At 43.1% G+C, this 21,142-nt stretch overlaps 1 protein-coding gene and 1 pseudogene across 4 annotated transcripts in view; both read left to right on the plus strand.

Moving 5' to 3' along the window:
* Positions 1-3,123, plus strand: part of MRAP2 (melanocortin 2 receptor accessory protein 2) — a 45,345-nt gene extending 42,222 nt beyond the window's left edge. For all 4 annotated transcript variants that reach the window (XM_019729518.2, XM_019729514.2, XM_019729517.2 and 1 more), the window contains one exon: positions 1,538-3,123. In XM_019729518.2, the coding sequence (XP_019585077.2) occupies positions 1,538-1,928 (391 nt within the window). In that variant the 3' untranslated portion in view covers positions 1,929-3,123. The remainder of the gene's footprint in view (positions 1-1,537) is intronic.
* Positions 3,124-11,222: 8,099 nt separating this feature from the next.
* On the plus strand, positions 11,223-20,238 carry LOC109446351 (SERTA domain-containing protein 3; annotated as a pseudogene).
* Positions 20,239-21,142: the final 904 nt, after the last annotated feature.

Raw genomic sequence — 21,142 nt, forward strand, 5'->3', positions numbered from 1 at the left:
GAATTCCTTGTCTGGTATCACCCAGGTAATCACGGTAGGAGATGGATTTGATACAAAGGTCCCTCAATTGGCTGGATTGCAAAGTTTCTGATCCCTGAAATCCAGGTGATTCTTGATAATTTGGAGGTTTGTATACATGATCAGATTTTCCAGACCTGTAAATTGAATCTGTACTCCGCCCACACTATGGGAATTTGGTCATCAGCACTTTAACCTAAATGATAGGATGGGAAGGAAGAGATTTAAGAACTAAAATCATTGAGAAGATTTACAATCTTTGAACACAGACTCGAGCCTAGTTTTTGTTCGGTTCTGTTACGGATTTGCAAACATGTTCAGACATGATTTGTGCCCTTAAGGAATCACTGCCTGTGTGTGAGCAACCTTTATATAAATCTGGGAAGGATGGGTATTAAAGTACATGGGATATAAGGTTATTCAATTTACCTATGCCCTTTCTTTATTTTTTCTTTATTTTTTTTTGGGGGGGGGGAAGGGAGAAGGTGTGGAAAGTTCTCAGTTATCTCTATTTCTTTCATTGGGAAAAGGGTGTATTTAATAGCCCTGTAACTTTAGAAGGTTGTAAAGATAGCTATGTAATTTAAATTTTCCTATGGCATTAACTGTGTTAATTTTCTGTTCTTTTTTAAATAATTACTTAGCATGTCATAATTATTCCATATATTCCTACTGACGGTCAGAAAACTACTTCAAAGCAATATATTTAACTAATATTAAAAGTTTAGGACCATGCTCTTTCTTTCATGCATTTGAGGGACTAATTGAGTTATTTTATTCATTCATTCATTGATTTATTACCATTGAATTGCTAACTTGTCCCACACTAAATGAAACAAGGAATTAGGAACCTGGGTTTTAGTCCCACTCCTACCACTAACTGGTTGTGTGACTCAAGTGGGCGTTCTGACTGCCCCTTACTTTAGCTTCTGCATTTGTAAATTTGGTTTAGTGATCCTTGCCCGAAGTGACCGTACTTGTCAGTTTTGAGAATTGAGTGAGATAAATGGACATGACCGTGCTTTGACAAATATGTAACTCACCTCTGTGAGATAAGACCGTCGTTGTTCAGGCTGGCCTGATGTAGGTCAGTGGTTCTAAACTTGAACATGAGTAGTGCCCCTGGGAGATCCTATAAAAATACAAGTTACTGGTCTCTACCTCTGGAGAGTCTGGGGATCTGCAACTGAGGATTCTGCATTTTAAGAAACACTTCAAGTAATTCTGATGCAGATGATCCAAGAGTCCCCCTGAGAAAAACTAGTGTATGGTGTAGAATATCAGGAGATTCTTCAGCAAGATGTCTCTTTCCAGGAAGGTCCAGGGGCTCTCATCTTGAGGCGCTTGCCTGGGGTTTATTTGTACATGTTCAGAAGTGATGTCTCTCGGTTCCGATGTTCACACATTCTGTACAGGGACTTGCACTCAGTATGTGCTCAGTGGAAATTGCTGCAAACCACCGTTCTGCAGGAGAATGAGCTCGAGTGTAAGCAACCTTTTATTTCCCTTTTCTTTACAGCAATTCAGAATCTTTGGAGAAGAGATTCCGAATGAACAGCTTTGTGTCAGACTTTGGAAGACCGCTGGAGCCAGATAAGGTGTTTTCTCGACAGGGCAATGAGGAATCCAGGTCGCTCTTTCACTGCTACATCAATGAAGGAGAACACTCGGACAAGGCCAAAGCTTGTCACCAGACCACAGCCCTCGACAGCGATGTTCAACTCCAGGAAGCCATCAGAAGCGGCGGGCGACCAGAGGAGGAGCTGAACAGGCTCATGAAGTTTGACATCCCCAACTTTGTGAACACAGACCAGAACTCCTTTGGGGACGATGATCTTCTGATTTCGGAACCACCTATTGTTCTAGAAAATAAGCCAGTTTCCCAGACCTCACACAAAGACATGGATTGAGAAACATGCTCTGTAAAGTGTCTTCCTGAAGATGTTGCGTCTGTGTTTGGAACGAGAAGTCTCCATTCACCAAAATTGTGTGTGTGTGTGTGTGTGTGTGTGTGTGTGTGTGTGACAGAGAGAGACAGAGACTGAGACACAGAGAGACAGAGAGAAAGACAAAGAAGAGAGGCCCCTCAGAAGAGAGATGATTTCACTGAGTTTTTATGCCTTTAAACACATTTAGGTGTTTTTTGGGATAAAGTGTTTACATGTTCTTGTTGTTGAAAAATTTGGCCACGTACTCAGTGTCAGTGTTCTTGAATGGGGGTTATCATACTGTGTTCCAATCTGGCCCTGCCACTACCACGCTCTACCTTTAGCAAGTTGTTTTACCTCTCTGGGCTGCCACATTTTGAACTGTAAGGTGAGGAGTCTGGAGTAGCTAATCCATCCCACCTCTAATATTTTGTGAATTTATGAGTTTGCATCCAGATGACGCTGGAGCATACATGAAGCATTATCCACCAGGGCACTGCCTCCTATTTTTTATTGTAGGATCCCCCAACTGTTTGCACATTCCACTCAACCCTTCTTATCCCAGCTTTGTCACGGGCCTGAGTGTCTGCCAGGATGCTAAGAGATTCGTCTCACACAGTCGCTGTGGCCAAGATTTCTGTTGGGTGTGCTAAAACAGCTCTTCTCAGAACCCCTGGCCACCTATGCTCAAACCTGGGGACAGACCTCCCCCCACACACACTAAAGTGAGTACCAATTCATGGCACATCCCATGGCACTCCTGTCCCCAAGAAATGTAGGAAAGGTGATCAGCTGAGAGAGGTGACTTTTGTGTGTCTCTGTGTTGGTGTGTCTGTGTCTAGTCACACTGCTGTGCCAATGGCTACTGAACTACAAAGTGGCATTTCCCATGCTGTCTATTTACTTGGTAGATGTGTAAGTGATTGTCATCTGACTAGTATGTGGCTTTGAGCTGAGTTGGTGAATGTTGTAAATACCCTCCCAACAGATATTCAGAGTGGCCTGGTGAAACACAGAGTTAAACCTGCACACTGGCATTGGAAACAGTTTGGCTTTGTACACCCAGTCAGCTGTATGCATGGCCAGCTGCTAATCTCTTGCTGGCATTTTCATTATGAATTTGTTCACCACCTGTCTTGCTAAAGCTAAAAAATAAATGCATTTGATTGCACAGGAATTTTCTCTGGTTCTTTGTTTTCACACATCCAGTTTTTTCATTGCCTTCTTAAAATGATTCCTTATTTATAATGCCTCCTAACTTCTGTCATCTCTAGGGTCCCAGTGGTCCAAGTCATGTACCAGATTTCATTGAGGTATTATTCCACCAAAATAAATCCCTTTCCTATAATGTCTTTTGAGGAAAATATTATTCTTTTGAGACTCTAACACTAACCAGAACAAGGAGTGGAATATTTCTTGTAATTAAAGCTGCTTTAACTCATTCTTGCAAATAGATACTTGCTATTTTTATGGATATTTTCAGGAAAGAGCAAGAGTAGTGAAGAATGCTGATTGTATTAACTTCTAACATGAATACTGTTCATAATTTACTTAACCAAACATAAACAAAATTTCTTATTAAGATTTAAAGCGATTTAAATGGTATTTTATTTAGAAGTAGATTTATTAGGAGACTGAAGGATATTTAAATGTTGGGAAAATACCCATTATTATCATTTTTATGAACTAAATATCCAAACCTGAAGGGCCTAGGATTTTACCCCTGTTGGCAAGCTAATAAGTGAGCCTGGCACAGTTTCATGGGTGCTGGCAGAAGACACCAGACTCCTGGGTCAGAGACAAAGAACTTCATTAGAGCACAACAGGCAGTATGTGCTTCATGTTCATATTGGCTCCTGAATTTATTTCCTATTGCTGTTGTAAAAAAAATACCACAAACTTTGTGGCTTAAAGCAAAGCAAATTTATTCTCTTAGAATTTGAGAGTGCAGAAGTCCAAAATCAGTCGTAGTGAGCTAAAATCAAACTGTCGTCCGCACTGCTTTCCATCAGGAGAGCATAGGGAAGAATCCATTCCTTTGCCTTTTCCAATCTAGAAGCTGCTCACACTCCTTGGATTATGGCCTCGTGTCACTGCAACCTCTACTTCTACTTCACATCTCCATCTCTGACCATCCTGCCTCCTTATAAGGACTGCTGTGATTACATTGGGCTGCACAGAATCATTTCCCATCTCAAGATCGTTAACTTAATCATATTTCCCAAAGTGTCTTTGGCCATGTAACATAACATTCACAGATCCTGGGGAGAAGGACATGTACATGTTTCAGAAACCATTCGCTTTCACAGTCTTTCCTTTGGTCCCAAAGATTCACATCCATTCCACATGCAAAATACATTTATCCCATTCTAACATCTTCCAAAGTCTCAATTATTACAGTATCAACTCAATGTCCAATATATAGTCTAAATCATATCAGCTCAAAAGTCCCAAATCTCATCATCTTAATCATCTGAGTCAGATATGCATAAGACCCTGGGTATGATCCACCTTGGAGAAAAATTTTCCATTTTTGGACCTGTAAAACTAGAAAACAAAGTGTCCCCAAATATGTGAAGCACTCAGAGAAAACTCACACAGACAAGGGGAGAACATGCAAACTACACTCAGTGGCCCTGGCCAGGAATTGATTTTTTTATTTTCGTCAATCTTTGAACTAAACAATGTTGAACAAAATGACATTATTCGAGGACCCACTATATCTAATCATATTGCACAGGTGAGAGAACTAAAGCTCTGGGACATTCAGTATTTTGCTCAACACAGAGGTAGTAAGTGTCAGACCAAGCTGGGTTTCAAGTAAATAGGGAACTCGTGGAAGGCTTGAAAAATTCCTTCTGTTGGTTAGTATTTATCTGGTATATCTTTTTTCTATCTGGAACTTTTGACCTGTGTATGTCATTCTTTTGAACTTTCAATCTATTTTAAGTTTTAATTTTGCTTTGTTTCAGGTAAACAAATGAAATCTGTAAATCTATCTTTCAACCTGCTAGTTTATTCCATCTTATCATATTGTGATTACTGATGTGTCATTTCTAGCATTTTATTTTGTGATTTTTTTTTTTTTAAATTTACTTTGCTCTTTTTTTTCCTGTTTTATACCATGCAGTCATGGTCAAGAGCGTGGGATCTAGAGATAGTCTATCTGGGCTTGGATCCATCACTTGCTAACCATGCAGTCTTAACCAGAATATCTAATCTCTTTGAGATTCAGCTTCCTTATATACAAAAAGGGATAATATCCACCTTACAGTTTGTGAGCATTAAGTGATAAAATAAATAAAGCATTTAGAATAGGGACTGGCTTATTCTACATGCTCCATTTTAGTGCCTTTATTTTTATTCTCTTTTTAAACAAGTTTTTTTAGAGAGTATTCTTGAATTTTAATGAACGTAATAGATATTGAAAGTTAAAGTCTATTGTTTAACACACCATTGCATTTTATATATCAATAGGTAGATATATATATATATATATATATATATATATATATATATATATATATATATATTTCCCCCCCCATAAGTTCCGTTTGGTTCTGTTAAAAAAACATTGATCTGTACTTTTATCTTGATGTCCTAGTTTTTCAGTTACATTTTCTATGATTTATTTTATTTTTCAAATGATTCATCTGTATTTGCTTTATATTCTCTTTTAATTGTCTCATAATTTTCGGTTCTGGAATACTAATCATCCTGGAGTTTTGGGGTTTGCTACTTCTACTCCCAGCTAATTATTTCCCATTGTTCTTAGTCTCCTAAGTGTGTGTGTGTGTGTGTGTGTGTGTGTGTGTATTGTGTGAGCTTCTCTTCAGCAACTATTTTTTCCCTATGATTGTCCTATGCACCCTGGTTTATAAAGTTTCCCTAGAGAACAAATTTGTGCTCTTATCCTTAGGCTCCAAGTGAATTATGTGGGGCCTGGAATTATATGAGTTGTTTTTTGTTGTTGTTGTTTGTTTTTTGCTTGAGGAATTCTGTATCATAAGTGGAGTATAAATTTGGATCCCACATCCACATGAAGAACATGCTTGGAGTTTAGATTTCCTAAGGGAAACTATTATTTTCCTAGAAACACTGATACACCACTTTTCCTCACCCCTTTCCTGTGTCAGTGTATGGAGTTCGTTGAGTCTCCCTTTCATTGAAGAGGCAGCCCTCCCAATAACTTTGATGCAGGAGGTCTCAGTAAAGCAAGAGAATCTCTATATCAGAAATGAACACATTTTTTTCTGAGTGGATAGTATGACGCCATTCACCATGAAGATGAAAACCCCTCGGCCCACAAACTTCCCATTCTGGCTTTAAATTTCTTGTTTATTTTTGTCACCTGGGAACTTCTATTTTCTTCATGATTAGCTCTATATTATTTTTGCTGTTGTTGTATTTTATCCAGTATTACTAAAAGTTTTACTTTTAGAAGGGACCCAAATTAGCTCAGTTCACCATGTTTACAGACTGAAAACTTCAGTTCTAGAGTATTTGTTAGATTCTTCTTAAAAATACATCCCAATATATTTCTCTGGTGAAAATCTTTATACTTTCATTTATTTTGTCCATTATTTCCTCTATTTTATTGAACATATTAAAAGTAATTACTTATAATCTTTATTTGCTAATCCTAATACCTGGATCATCTCTGGGTTTGCATTTGTCTAATGTTTCTTATTCTCGTACGATCAATCATACAGTCTTGACACTTTGCATGTCTAGAAATTTTTTATTATTTAGCAGACATTGTGAATGAAAAATCTATTGACACTACATATGGTGTCAACTTCCATGAGAGAAGTTTGTCCTCTTCTTGTTAAGCAGATAGGGTGAGGAGCTGATCTCATTCCAGTCCGGCTTTGAGGTAAGTCAGAATTTAACTGTATTTTTTTTAAACAGCCTTGAGGTATACTTGACAAAATAATTTTTCTGTACTTAAAGTGTACAATTTAATATATTTTGACATTTTTATACACCCAAGAAATCATCATAATCAAGATAATGAACACATCCATCAACCACAAAATTTTGATCATGCCCTTTTGTAATTCCTCCCTCTCCATCCCTTCCCCTGGAAACTATTGATCTGCTTTCTGTCACTATATATTGTTCTGCATTTGCAAGATGATTGTATGAATGCAATCATGCAGTATCTACTCTGTTTTGATGGGCTTTTTTCATTCAGCATAATTATTTTGAGATTCATCAGGTTATTGTATCAATAGTTCATACCATTTTATTGCGGAGTAATGTTTCTTTTTATCAACATACTATACTTTGTTGATCCATTTACTTGTTGGTGGACATTTAGGTTATTCGCAATTTGGCTATTAAAAATAGAACTGGTGCAAATATTTGTTTAGAAGTCTTTGCATGGACATAATCCTTTTAATTTTCTTAAGCGCCTAGAAGAGGAATGTCTGAGCACATGGTGCTGTAGTGTTTACCTTTTTAAAAAATTGCTTAACATTTTCCCCAAATGGTTGTTGTATCATTTTAAATTCCTCACAGTGTATATGAATTCTGGTTGCTCTGCTTCCTCGTCAACACTTTGTAAAGTCAGTCTTTTTAATTTTATCAATTCTAATATGTGTGTGTAGTAGTATCTCATTGTGGATTTCAGTTGCATTTCATTAAAGACTAATGCTATTCAGCATCTTCTCATATCCTTACTTTCCATCTGGATATCTTTGGTGAAGTGTCTTTTCTAGTCTCGCTCATTTTTTTACTGGGGGTGTTTGTATTACTATCGAGTTTTGAGAGTTCTTTGTTCTGGATATAAAAACATCAGATATATGATATGCAAGTAGTGTATTTCAGTCCATGGCTTGTCTTTTCATTTGCTTAATTGTCTCTGAAGAGTGGAAGTTCTTCATTACAATAAAGTCCAATTTACCAATTTAAAAAGAAATAGATTATACTTTTGGTGTTAAAGAAATCTTTGCCAAACTCCAGATCATAAAGGTTTTTTTTCTAGAATTTTTATACTTTTGTTTCCTATGAAGTTCTATGATCCATTTTGAGTTAATTTTTATGTGTGTTGTGAGATGTGGATCAAAATTCATCTCTTTGCTTATGGATATCTAATTGGTCTAGCACTATCTGTTGAAAAGATCCCTTCTCCACTGAATTGCCTTTGTGCCTTTATTGAAAATCAGTTGTCCATATATGTGTTGGTTTATTTCTGATATTCTATTCTATTCCAATGTTGTATTTGTCGATTTTATGCCAATGTCATAGTTCCTGATGACTGGCTTTATAGTAAGTGTTGAAATCAGGTAGTGTATGTAAGTCCTCTAACTTTGTTCTTCTTGTTTGAAGGTGTTTTGGCTATTTGTATTTTTTCCATTTCTATAGGAACTTTAGAATCAGTTTTTAAATTCCCTTTCTTATTTTGCCCCAATTCTGCCCATTTCTTAAGATTCATCTCCAAAACCACATTTTCTAAAAAAATCTCTTCAGATCCCAGGCGAAAGGAATTTCTTTTTCTTCTGTGCTCCGTTCATACATCATAACATTCTTATTGTATTTATTCATATTCGGCTATATCTACTTGTCTGATCTTTTCTACCATACAGTAAACCTCTCCAGATCAGGAAACTTGACTTGTTCCCTCTGTGTGCTGAAAAAACTTACTTTGTATTTTGAAGGATTTAGTCCTGAATTAAGAAAGGTCTGCAAAAGACATCTAGCTGTTTTTTTAATGCATATTGTCAAAGAATAAAGAGATTTAGAATGGTTTATTCTGTTTTTCTGTTATCTCCAAGATCTCTCAGCCTGTATTATTACTATTACTTCACTTTCAAAGAATAATGGGGTAATTATTTTCCAAATATCAAAATATGCTCTAATTGCTTGTGATGATAATTATATGCAGCTGTGTCTTAGTTTATTTATTGTTTACATACTCCCTCATCATTGAACTCTTGGGCGAATGTCATATCTTTTAACATATCAATGATATCTTTGGCTACCAGGACATAGGGACCTACAGTCAGACCTAGTATATTTCCTTTCTGCTGGTTGCTTCCAGCCCTACTTTAGCCCTCCACTGGGAGGTGGGGGGTTGCAGTTATGCTCTTGCCCTCTAAAAGCCTATATTCTGAAGAAGGATTTTTGTATAGAGTATAATCACTTCCTTCCTACGAGAGAAATTCAGCCCAGTGTTCTGGCAGGATGGGAATGAATGTGTTTAGGTGGCTTTTGTAGAGCCTAAACAGTTCCAGACTTATTAGGAACAAATACAACGAGGAAATTGTTTTAGCACCCAACAAATTAGCAGCCTAAATATATGAGTAGGAAAATCAGCTTTCTCATTACACTCAGGCATTATGTCATGTGACACTCACCTTGGGTAATGGTTTCTCCTGTGAGCAATTTAAGGTTCAAGACGCTTATGAATAGTTTTTTGTTTTCCTGCCTTAGTCTTTCCACACTCATTATATCTGATGAGATTGTACGAATCCTGTTTGTGTAGAACAACACTAATTTGTATTAAAGCATCGTGTGTTTAAAAGGCTAGTAAACAGTTTGTTGGAAGTTCGATATCCTGTTAGATTTTTGTCCTAAAGTAGAATCTTGATTAGTGGTTAAAGATAATTCACATTCAAATCTTAAATACAGTGACAAAATTAAAAAAAAATGATTAACTATTAGTTAATTGTATAAACACTATAGCAGTTATTTACCTTTAAGCCTGTTTCTGTGACAGCTTTGCAATGATTCGTTCTTTATCAGAATGCTTGACATGCCTGTGTCATCATAATGGAATTGATTCCTCTAGAAGATCTTACAGAAAAAAAAGAGATGAGTAGGTATAGGGAAAATAGAATTGGTCAGCTTCCCTCCCTGGCCATCTCCTGGCCCTGACCCGGTGACCTGCCGACCTGATAAGATGGAATGTAGCGCAGGCCCCATTCATCCTGAAGATATACTATAAATACCCTTATGGAGGCACCCTGGCTGTGCGCCACTATTATCTCTGTACGGTTTAAAGGGGTCCAGCCATTTTACGAGGCAGGCTGCTGAGACATGGGGGGCTGCTGAGAAGGAGGCTGCCGGCTGATTGTGCCCCATAAGCCTGTGAATAAAGTATATCTACTCTGCCTTTGGCTGCACGCATCTTCTTCCAGCTCCCTGAGTCACAGACACCTTACCCCGGGACCTCCACCCACTCAGACACCTGGCGCAGTGAGCAGAGTCCCGGCCAGGTAAGACAGCTGTCCATCCCTGGGCAGGAGAACATGTGGCTCCTACCCAGTGTGTGGTACCTGGTGTCCACTGTTCTCATAAGCTGGGCTCCGTGGAGAGGTGGGAAGACGTAGATGGTTCTCTGGCCAGCGTAGAAAAGGCCTTGCCCATTTAACTGAGCAGTTGCCGGAACAAGCAAATGTTGCTGCCGGCTGTGTGGGCTGGCTGTTCCTCACCGTGCTGCGTTGCACCAAAGAGGAAGTGCACGCTGAAGTCACCTGAGTGCCTGATTCTCCCTCCCCAAGTGGCCCAAGTGTGGGACCTGTAGTCCCAGGAGGAAGCACTGGAGACCCGAGTCCGCCAGCTTGAGGAGGACCTCCACAGTGGGGGGTCTAAAGCAGATGACACCCCAGAGTTCCCGACAGAGGATATTGGGGAGGCCAAAGACGTCCCACACCCCCACGTTCAGCCCATTGTGCAGCAGAAGATAAAAAATGAACAACCTTTGTGGCCTGGGGGTGTTGCTGCCAACAACCCAGCAGTGACTGAGTTCAAAACGTACACTCCCTATACTCCCACGGAGTTGTGAGACTTGGGGAAGCAGTGCCAGCAATGCCCCGGAGAACCACTCCCGGCTTGGTTGCTGTGCTTGTGGGACGAGGGAGCAGAGAGCATTTTCTGCTCTCCAGGTGAAAGGGAAAAACTAGCCTCTGAGAAGGTGCATCTGTCTCTACGGCAGCGGCTGCAGAACTGCCACAGGTTGGCACAAGGCCAGGGCAACCACTCCCTGGTGGGGTGGCTCACTGCTACGGTTCGCACAGTGTGGGAAAATGCAGGCGAGCTGCCTGAAACTGTAAACAAATGGCAATCATATGCCAAACTTGTGCAAATCATCCGTGAAATGGGTATGAGATATGCTATGTTTGACCCTAATACATGGGGGCCGGATGATGAGTGTTTTACGGCTAGCATGAGAGGCTTGGTTTTGGTACCACCCCTGTAAATGCCTTTGGGTCCTTGGTTGTTATCTTTGCGCCCTATGTGGGGTGGCGGATCCACGAAGTTGCAACTGCCATGGCCACCCTGGGAGATGTGGAAGGCCTGCGGTGGGGGAATTTAGGGTATGAGGTCCAAGAAATCAAGACAAGGAAATCGAAAGTAGAAGTACAGGACGAGCCCAAGGGCCCCAAAAGGTGACACGCATGCAGATGTGGAGGGATCTCGTAGCAGCCGGGCTTGATCAGGAAAATAGACTGACAACCCAATGCGGTCTTGTTGGAACTTTGGTAACAGTTACATCCGGAATAGCAATTCCGGCAAAACCCCAAGGGGAAGTCCAGGAAGGCACAACCCATGGCTCTCCAAGATTTTATGTGGCCGCCGAGGTCAATTCCTTCCAGTTCTATGAGCAGAGGGGCCAAGGTACCCGGTCAGAGGGGATGAGCGGGGATGGGAGGCCCCATGTGGAACTGTCCATACATTGTTCTTCTTCTAATGTGCAGAGGGTTTTGGCCCTTGTTGACATTGGCTCAGACTGAAGTCTTATTTATGGGAACCCAGAACTGTTCCCTAGACCAGCAATCTGCATTGACAGCTACGGGGGAAAAGACTGTGAAGGTGAAAGCTGTTTCCTTACCACTGGGTATAGGAAGGCTCCCCCCACAACCCCCCCTCCCCCCGCCATACTCACACAGTGTATGTCTCCCCCATCCGAAATATATTCTAGGAGAGGACATGCTGCATGGCCTCAGGTTGCAGATTTGGTTGGATAGTCCCGCCTCCGGGTTCAGGTGGTATAGGAGGTGATTCGCAGACATGTTCACCACTTCCCTCAAGTGTTGCCTCAGCCCTGGCGTGTGGTCACAGTGTGACAGTACCACCTGCCAGGAGGACATGAGGAGATTGGCTGCACAATATTAGAACTGGGGAAAGCACACAGTGTGAGACCAACGCACAGTCCCTTTAACTCCCCAGTATAGCCAGTGAAGAAGCCAGATGGGACCTGGCGAATGACTGTGGACTACAGGGAGTTAAACAAGGTGACACCACCTTTGCACGCTGCAGTGATTTGATGGACCACTTGACTGTTTGCTTGGGAATATACCACTATGTAGTGGATCTGGCAAATGCCGTCTTTTCTTTGACATTGCACCTGAGAGTCAAAAGCAGTTTGCCTTCACCTGGGACGGGTGGCAATGTACTTTTCAAATCCTCTTGCAAGGATATTTGCATAACTCCACTGTTTGCCATGGGCTTGTAGCCCAGGACTTGTCACAATGGGACCACCCATTCTCTGTGGCCCTATTTCACTATGTTGATGATGTATTACTAACATCTGAGTCTCTTTCAGATTTCGAGCAAGCAACTCCCTCTCTCCTCTGCCACCTGAAGTCACGTGGCTGGGTGGTGAACCAGGAAAAGGTCCAGGGCCCTGGCTTATCCATCAAGTTTTTGGGTGTTGTGTGGTCGGGTAAGACAAAGGTTATACCAGATGCTGTTATTGATAAAATACAGGCATTTTCCCCACCGACCAAGGTCTCCCAACTACAAACGTATTTGGGTCTGCTTGGGTATTGGCAGGTGTTTATACCCCATTTAGCACAGAGGGCAAGACCCTTATATTCCATGGTGAAGAAGGGTGACCCATGGGATTAGACTGAGGCTATAGAGCAAGGCTTTGTTGCCACAAAACAGGCAGTGCAGCAGGCACAGGCTCTACAAGTAGTAGACCCTGGTCGCCTGTTTGACCTTGATGTTCACGTAACCCAAGAGGAGTATGGCTGGGGCCTCTGGCAATGGCAGGAGAGTCTACTGTCACCAGTGGGGTCCTGGTCCCGATTGTGGAAAAGAGTGGAAGTCTGCTACTCCCTGATAGAAAAACAGTTGGCTGCTGTGTACATAGTTTTGGTGGCCACAGAAGCTGTCACAGGAATGGCACGGGTGTTATTTCACACAACATATCCTGTCCAAGGTGGGTCTGTACGTGGACCCAGGGACCCAAAACAGGGGTAGCACAGACCATCACCCTCGCCAAGTGGGGGGCCTACTTGAAGCAACATGGCATCTTCAATTCAAGCCCTCTGAGCACAAGTCCTGGGGCCTATTGAGCTCGTAGCCCAGGCTGAGCCAAACACTCCACCCACTGGGGAGGACTTGGAGCCCTCGCCCTACAGAGGACAGCCCCCCGTACCTGAAGATGCCTGGTTTACTGATGGCTCTAGACGGGGGGCCGCTGCCGTTTGGACGGCTATTGGAGTTCAGCCCAAAACAGACACCATTGGTTTGATACTGGGGTTGGTCAGAGTAGCTAGTGGGCTGAGCTGCGGGCTGTGTGGATGATAATCAGCCATGAGCCTGGGCCCTTGGTTATTTGCAAAGACAACTGGGCAGTGTTTCAGGGCCTGACATTGTGGCTCCCCATATGGTAACACCAAAACTGGTTGGTAGGACACCGTCCGCTGTGGGGCCAGGCCATGTGGCAAGATCTCTGGGATCAAGAGCAAGGAAAGGAAGTGACCCTGATGCATGTCACAGTCACTCCCCCTTAACGTCCCCAGGTAATGATGAAGCAGATGCCCTGGCATGGTCCGGTGGTTAGAACGGTCTCCTGCCACTGATGTGGCCCATTGGCTGCAAAGGAAGTTGCAGCACACTGGAAACTGAACCATGAGGCAGGTGAGCAGACGCTGGGGGCTGCCCTTGAAATGGCAGGAGATAGCTGATGCCTGCTATGACTGTGCTGTCTGTGCCCAGGACAGACCTCAACGGCGAAAATTCCCTGGGAAACACAGCAGCTCGCCTGAGGGAGGGTACCCCTCACTCGCTGGCAAGTAGATTATATAGGACCCTTGCCCAAAGCTCAGAATGCCACATATGCATTCACAGCAGTAGACGCCACTACATGGTTATTGTTTGCTTGGCCGTGTTCGGCTGTCGATCAGTGGCATACAGTGGTCACGCTTACATGACTATGTGCCCCCAAGTCATTGAAAGTGACAGGGGTACTCATTTTATGGGGCAAGAAGTGCAGCGCTGGGCTGCCAGGATGGACGTACAATGGTTGTTTCACACCCCGTACAATCCACAAGCTGCTGGCATGATTGAACGCTACAACAGCCATTTGAAGCAAGGCCTTTGGGTGTCGAAACACCCTCCCACGATGCGTGACTGGGCCTCACGTCTGTGGGACGTCTTGAGAATCCTGAATGAGAGACCACGGAAGGGAGGGTCCACACCAGTAGAAGCTGTGCTACGTTGAACAGCTGCTCCCATTTAGTTACAGGTTACCACAAGTGAGACTCTGTTAAAGCCGGCAGAAATGGAAACATTTTGCTGCCAGCACCTACATGCTTGAAAGCAGGGGAACGGCAGCAATGGACTACGCCCTGGTGGGTCAAAAGCCCCACTGTCGGTGGTTGGGCCTGATAGTCCCATGGCGGGCTGGTTTGACCCGTGATTTACAAGTGACGCCAGAGGTAGTGGCCGAGTGGCCACCACAAGTGACTGTGGTATACGGAGGTCCTGACACCAGGATGATTTTGCGGGGAACCTATGTGCTCTTGCTATGGCCTATTATAGGGTCCCCCTGTTTTGCTACATGTTGAGACTACGCAAGGGACCCCAAGCACTGCCATGAAGGTCTGGTACCACACACCGGGAAAGGTGCCAGTGGCAACAACCTTCCTCTCCCAGAACAAAAAGCTGGCGTGCATCCTTCCAGATGGAAGGGATTTGCCATTGTTGGTTCCTAAGATTATTTCTTTCCGCCCGTAGTTATCTATAGGCTAATACAGCACAGGGCCCCTCGTGGAAGACGCTTCTCATGTAGATTGTGAGACTAGACCCTGGGAGGTGGATTGGGGGCCAGAGTCCCAGAGAGCAATTTCCAGGCTCTTGGCCTAAGATGCTGGCTCGGGTAGTAGATGGCCATCAGCTGTGACTAGTTGGCCATCAGCTGTAACCAGTTAGCCAATTAGCCACTGATATAACTTCCACGGCTACGCTAGGCGTTGTTTGGTTGTCAGAGAAGCGGACCGCAGGCTGCAGATCGTGTGGCTCCTGCTTCCTGTGTCTCCAACCCAGCCGCCAGTGAGACTATAATGGTATGACTCCCCTATCTATGGTTCCGTGGGTGTTCCTTTATGGCCTCACCATGTCCTGCGTCCTTGTGTGGGGAGTGGGACTAGAGACCCCTGCATGACACTCCCAATGCCGGGATGATTTTGCGGGGAACCTATGTGCTCTCGCTGTGGCCTATTATGGGACCCCAAGCACTGTAACATGTTGAAAGGGACCCCAAGCACTGCCATAAAGGTCTGGTACCACAAATCGGGAAAGGTGCCAGTGGCAGCACCCTCCTTTCCCAGGACAAAAACTAGCGTGTATCATCCCAGATGGAAGGGATTTGCCCTTGTTGGTTCCTATGACTACTATTTTTTTCCGTCCATAGGTGCCTATAGGCTAATATGACACAGGGCCCCTCACAGAAGATGCTTGTCACGAAGATTGTGAGGTGAGACCCTGGGAGGGGTGGGGGAAGTGGGGACAGAGTCCTAGAGAGCAGTTTCCAGGCTCTCAGCCTCACATAGAAAGGTGCTGGCTCGGGTAGTAGATGGCCATCAGCTGTAACCAGTTAGCTAAGTAGCCACTGATATAACTGCTATGGCTGCGTTGGTTGGTTGGTTGGTTGGTTGGTTGGTTGGTTGATTGGCAGAAAAGCAGACGACGGATTGCTGCTAGCAAGTGGATTACATTGCAGATCGTGTGGCTCCTGTTTCCTGTGTCTCCAAGCCAGCCGCCAGCGAGACAATAGTGGTGTGACTCCCCTGTCTATGGCTCCGTGGGTGTTCCGTTTTGGCCTCACCATACTCTGTGTCCACCCGCTGAGAGTGGGAGCGGGACCAGAGACCCTGAATTACAGCTAGAGATACAAATCCAATGTTATCCTGTTATCCTGCTGGTAGTGGTAGTTGTGCCGAGTATGAGAGTAGATATGATCTCTGGGGATTGGAGGGAGGAGAGAGTTGTTTTTGTAGATGGAGGTCAAGGGACAAAAGAAGGTTTACTAAACCCCTCCTCTGTGGGAGGGACTGGTCAGCTGTGAAGGCTCCAACCCCAAGCAGGAGAGTGAGCACCTGGCTTTCTATTAGGGTTCCTTGCATATGGCCATGATAATGAGCAAAACAGCTAAGACAAGGGCATGCAGATGTGTGATTATTTACAGTGCCTGCAGCTGGTGGGAGTAAAAAAAAAAAAAAGATGCGTCATTTCACTCAGTGCTCAATTTAACTCTTTTAGAAATATTCTTTCTCCCATGACTTCTTTTGCCTTCCTCACAAATCATTCCCCCAAATCCCTTCCAGACTTTTCTCCAGGGAGTTACACAGACCATGTGAAGTTCCACTTCTAATCTGTCCTCTGCATTATAACTTTTTCACTGTAATATAAATACCCTAAGGTGGAGCCCCATTGGCAGGCGAGGAGGAGGGGTTCAAGTGCAGGGCAGGCTTACTGACACCAGCTCCACTGGGTCAGACTCCTGCTGTGTTCACTTCTGTGCTCCAAGGATGCAATTGCCTTTTTTTTTTGTCTGCTTCTCCACAAAGTCTAGTCCATTTCTCTTGTTCTTAAATTTACTAACAACTCATTTTATTCTAGTAATGAAGCCCTATGCCTTTCTTCCTGCTACAGAATAGAGTTCCTCTCTGATTAATACTGCCCTTCCAGCCTATTTCTTAGAACAAGGTGTAGGTGGGAAAGAATGTTTCCTATTTGTACTAGTTAGGTGGCTGTGATTGAAGCTTTCAGCAAACCTGGAGACATAAATGAAGCTACTATGGTTTAAACTAGAGAGGAGGAAATAGGTTAATTAGGGCTAGGACCTACCCTCACCAAGGTGCAAGTGGTGCTGAGAAGGAATGTATAAGCTTTTATTTATTTTTTATTTTTTTAAAAAATTTATTGGGGTGACAATTGTTAGTAAAATTACATAGGTTTCAGGTGTACAATTCTGTATTACATCATCTATAAATCCCATTGTGTGTTCACCACCCAGAGTCAGTTCTCCTTCCATCGCCATATATTTGATCCCCCTTACCCTCATCTCCCACCCCCCACCCCCCTTACCCTCTGGTAACCACTAAACTATTGTCTGTCTATGAGTTTCTGTTTCTCATTTGTTTGTCTTGTTTTTGTTGTTTTTGGTTTATATACCACATATCAGTGAAATCATATGGTTCTCTGCTTTTTCTGTCTAACTTATTTCGCTTAGCATCATACTCTAAAGATCCATCCATGTTGTCACAAATGTTCCTATATCATCTTTTCTTATCGCCGAATAGTATTCCATTGTGTATATATACCACAACTTCTTTATCCATTCATCTATCAAAGGACATTTTGGTTGTTTCCATGTCTTGGACACCATAAACAAAGCTGCAGTGAACATTGGAGCACACGTGTCTTTATGTATAAATGTTTTCAGATTCTTTGGGTAGATACCCAGGAGAGGGATTGCTGGGTCATATGGTAATTCTATTTGTAATTTTTTGAGGAACCTCCACACTGCCTTCCATAATGGCTGCACCAGTCTGCATTCCCACCAACAGTGTATGAGGGTTCCTTTTTCTCCACAGCCTCTCCAACACTTGTTACTATTTGTCTTGTTGATGATAGCCATTCTGACTGGGGTGAGGTGATATCTCATTGTGGTTTTTATTTGCATTTCTCTGATGATTAGTGATGTTGAGCATTTTTTCATATGTCTATTTGCCATTTGTATGTCCTCATTGGAGAAATGTCTCTTCAGGTCCTCTGCCCATTTTTCAGTTGGGTTGTTTGTTTTTTTATTGTTGAGTTGCATGAGTTCCTTGTATATTCTGGATATTAGCTCCTTATCAGAGGCACTGTTTGCAAAAATCTTCTCCCATTCAGTTGGTGGCCTCTTTATTTTGTCGATGGTTTCTTTTGCTGTGCAGAAGCTTTTAAGTTTCATATAGTCCAATTTGTTTATTTTAGCTTTTACTTCCATTGCCTTTGGAGTCAAATTCATAAAATGCTCTTTGAACCCAAGGTCCATAAGTTTAGTACCTGTTTTCTTCTATGCAGTTTATTGTGTCAGGTCTTATGCTTAAGTCTTTGATCCATTTTGAATTAACTTTGGTACATGGTGACAGATAGCAGTCCAGTTTCATTCTTTTGCACGTGGCTATCCAATTCTCCCAGCACCATTTATTGAAGAGGCTGTCTTTCTTCCATTGCATGTTTTTAGTTTCTTTGTCAAAAATTATCTGTCCATATTTATGTGGTTTTATTTCTGGGTTCTCAATTCTATTCCATTGGTCTATGTGTCTGTTTTTCTGTCAATACCATGCTGTTTTGATTATTGTAGCCCTGTAGTACAAGCCAAAGTCAGGAAGTGTGATACCTCCATTATTGTTCTTTTTTCTTAAGATTGCTTTGGCTATTCGGGGTCTTTTGTGGTTCCAAACAAATCTGATGATTTTTTGTTCTATTTCTTTAAAAAATGCCATTGGGATTTTGATGGGGATTGCATTGAATCTGTATATTGCTTTGGGTAATATGGCCATTTTAACTATGTTGATTCTTCCAATCCATGAGCACGGAATGTCTTTCCATTTCTTTGTGTCTTCTTCAATTTCTTTAAAAAATGTCTTATAGTTTTCAGCATATAGGTCTTTCACACCTTTGGTTAAGTTTATTCCTAGGTATTTTATTCTTTTTGCTGCAATTGCAAAAGGAATTGTTTTTTGTATTTCTTTTTCTGAGATTTCATTGTTAGTATATAGGAAAGCAATGGACTTTTGTACGTTGATTTTGTAGCCAGCAACTTTTCTGTATTCGTTGATTGTTTCTAATAGCTTTTTGGTGGAGTCTTTAGGGTTTTCTATATATAGCATCATGTCATCTGCAAAGAGTGACAATTTAACTTCTTCATTCCTAATTTGGATGCCTTTTATTTCTTTCTCTTGCCTGATTGCTCTGGCAAGGACTTCCAACACTATGTTGAAAAGCAGAGGTGATAGGGGACAGCCCTGTTGTGTTCCTGAATGTAGAGCAAAGGGCTTCAGTTTTTCACCATTAATTATGAGATTAGCAGAGGGCTTGTCATATATGGCCTTTATTATGTTAAGGTATTTTCCTTCCATACCTATTTTATTAAGTGTTTTAATCATAAATGGATGTTGTATCTTGTCAAATGCTTTTTCTGCATCAATTGATATAATCATATGATTTTTGTCCTTTATTTTGTTTATGTGATGTATCACATTGATGGATTAGGAATGTATAAGCTTTTGATTAGACTTCTTTATAGAGAATCCTCATCCCGTGGAGCTTGGGGGCGGAGCTGGGTGAGTCAGAGGCCAGAAGGAGAAGCAGGGGGCGGCTGGCAAGGCGCCTGCCCAGCACTGGAGGGTGGCAAAGCAGCTGAGGTTCCAGCAGGTACTCCTTGCGAGCCTCCCAGCTGAGGGGATCGTGGTAGGAGGCTTGAAGAGAAAACACCCAGACTTGGGGGAGGAAGAGGATGAGAAGTGGGAGTGGGGTCCGGCAGGCCTGCGAAGCTACCAGCAAGCCCTGCCCCGCATCTCCCTAGACAAAGTCCAGCGAAGCCTGGATCCCCGGATCACCCAGCCTCCGCAGGCCTGTGCTCATCCACAACACCCTCCAGCAGCTCCAGGCCGCGCTTTGCCTAGCTCCAGCAACTTTCCTGCTGCCTGTGCTCCTTTTCCTGGATGAGGATTTCTCCCTGTCGCCCCCCATCAGCTCTGTTCTCAGGGAGCAGGAATTCCATGGACAAGACCGAGCCCCCTCAGAATCCAGTGGCTCCCCTCATCCCCAGAATGAAGGGCTGCCCTAGGCGATCCAGTCTTCCTAGAACCTCTGAGCTCCCGATACCTGGGGGACTCGTGTCTGGATGACTTTTTTCTGGACATGGACACATCCGCAGTGGAGAAGGAATCTGCACTGGCCCCACTGGAGGCTTCTCATCACCTCCTGTATGTCCCAGGGTGCTGGAAGTGGAATGCACTACCCAGTAGATCCCATCCTGGAAACCACTCTGGGATCCTAAAACTTTGATGGGGGTGGTGATGGTGATGCTTCCTCCACATCTCAGCGTCAGTGGGCTGGGTCCCTGAATACAACCGTGTGTATGTGCGGGCGTGCACGCGCGTTTTGGGGGGTGCTCTAAGAAGTGACTATGGCCTCCTTTTTTCCCCATTTCAGGGTTCCCCAAACTGTCTTGTGCGCGTGCGCCTGTGTTACGGCAGACTTCTGTGAAGGTGGGTCTTCCTGAACTAATTTATCTGTTCCAAATGCCTTAATGAGACTGTTTCTGGGAGTCTGATTTCCCCCTGCCACGGTTCTTCTGCTTTGCGCCTCAGTTCCTACTCCACTGGGGCCTCAGGGAAGATAAGCTGGGCCTGTCAAAGGATGACAGGGATAGGCTGCCTGGTTGCTATGGAAACCCAGGCTCTGCCTCTTCTACCTCTAGGGTGTACCCTGTTTCCCCAAAAATAAGACTAGCCGTACCACCAGCTCTAATGTGTCTTTTGGAGCAACAATTAATATAAGACCCGGTCTTACGTTCTATAAGACCCGGTCTTACAGTAAAATAAATAAATTTTTCTCCACGGTAGGAGGAGCTGCCTCCTCCCAGCTGAACCCCACCCACCTCCTTGGCAGGACCAGTCACAGCAGCCTCCTGATTCATAACCAGGCCAGAACATGTGCAATAGGGTGGAAACCAAACTGCTCCATGCCGCATTATTTAAAAGAAAGGTGGGTTTTGTGGTGTTTTTTTTTAATTATTGTAATTATTTTTTAAATAAAAGTATTTTGGGGAAAAAAAAAGACTTCTATCGAAACTGAACTGGAAGGCTATAATGGTTCAAATACTAAAACAGAATTATCAGTAACTTGGAAGGATTAGAAAATACTCGGAACTTCACTGTTCCCCATTCACTAATGAGCTC

The sequence above is a fragment of the Rhinolophus sinicus genome, linkage group LG05, assembly GCF_036562045.2.
Source record: "Rhinolophus sinicus isolate RSC01 linkage group LG05, ASM3656204v1, whole genome shotgun sequence".
In the NCBI taxonomy this organism is placed as follows: domain Eukaryota; kingdom Metazoa; phylum Chordata; class Mammalia; order Chiroptera; family Rhinolophidae; genus Rhinolophus; species Rhinolophus sinicus.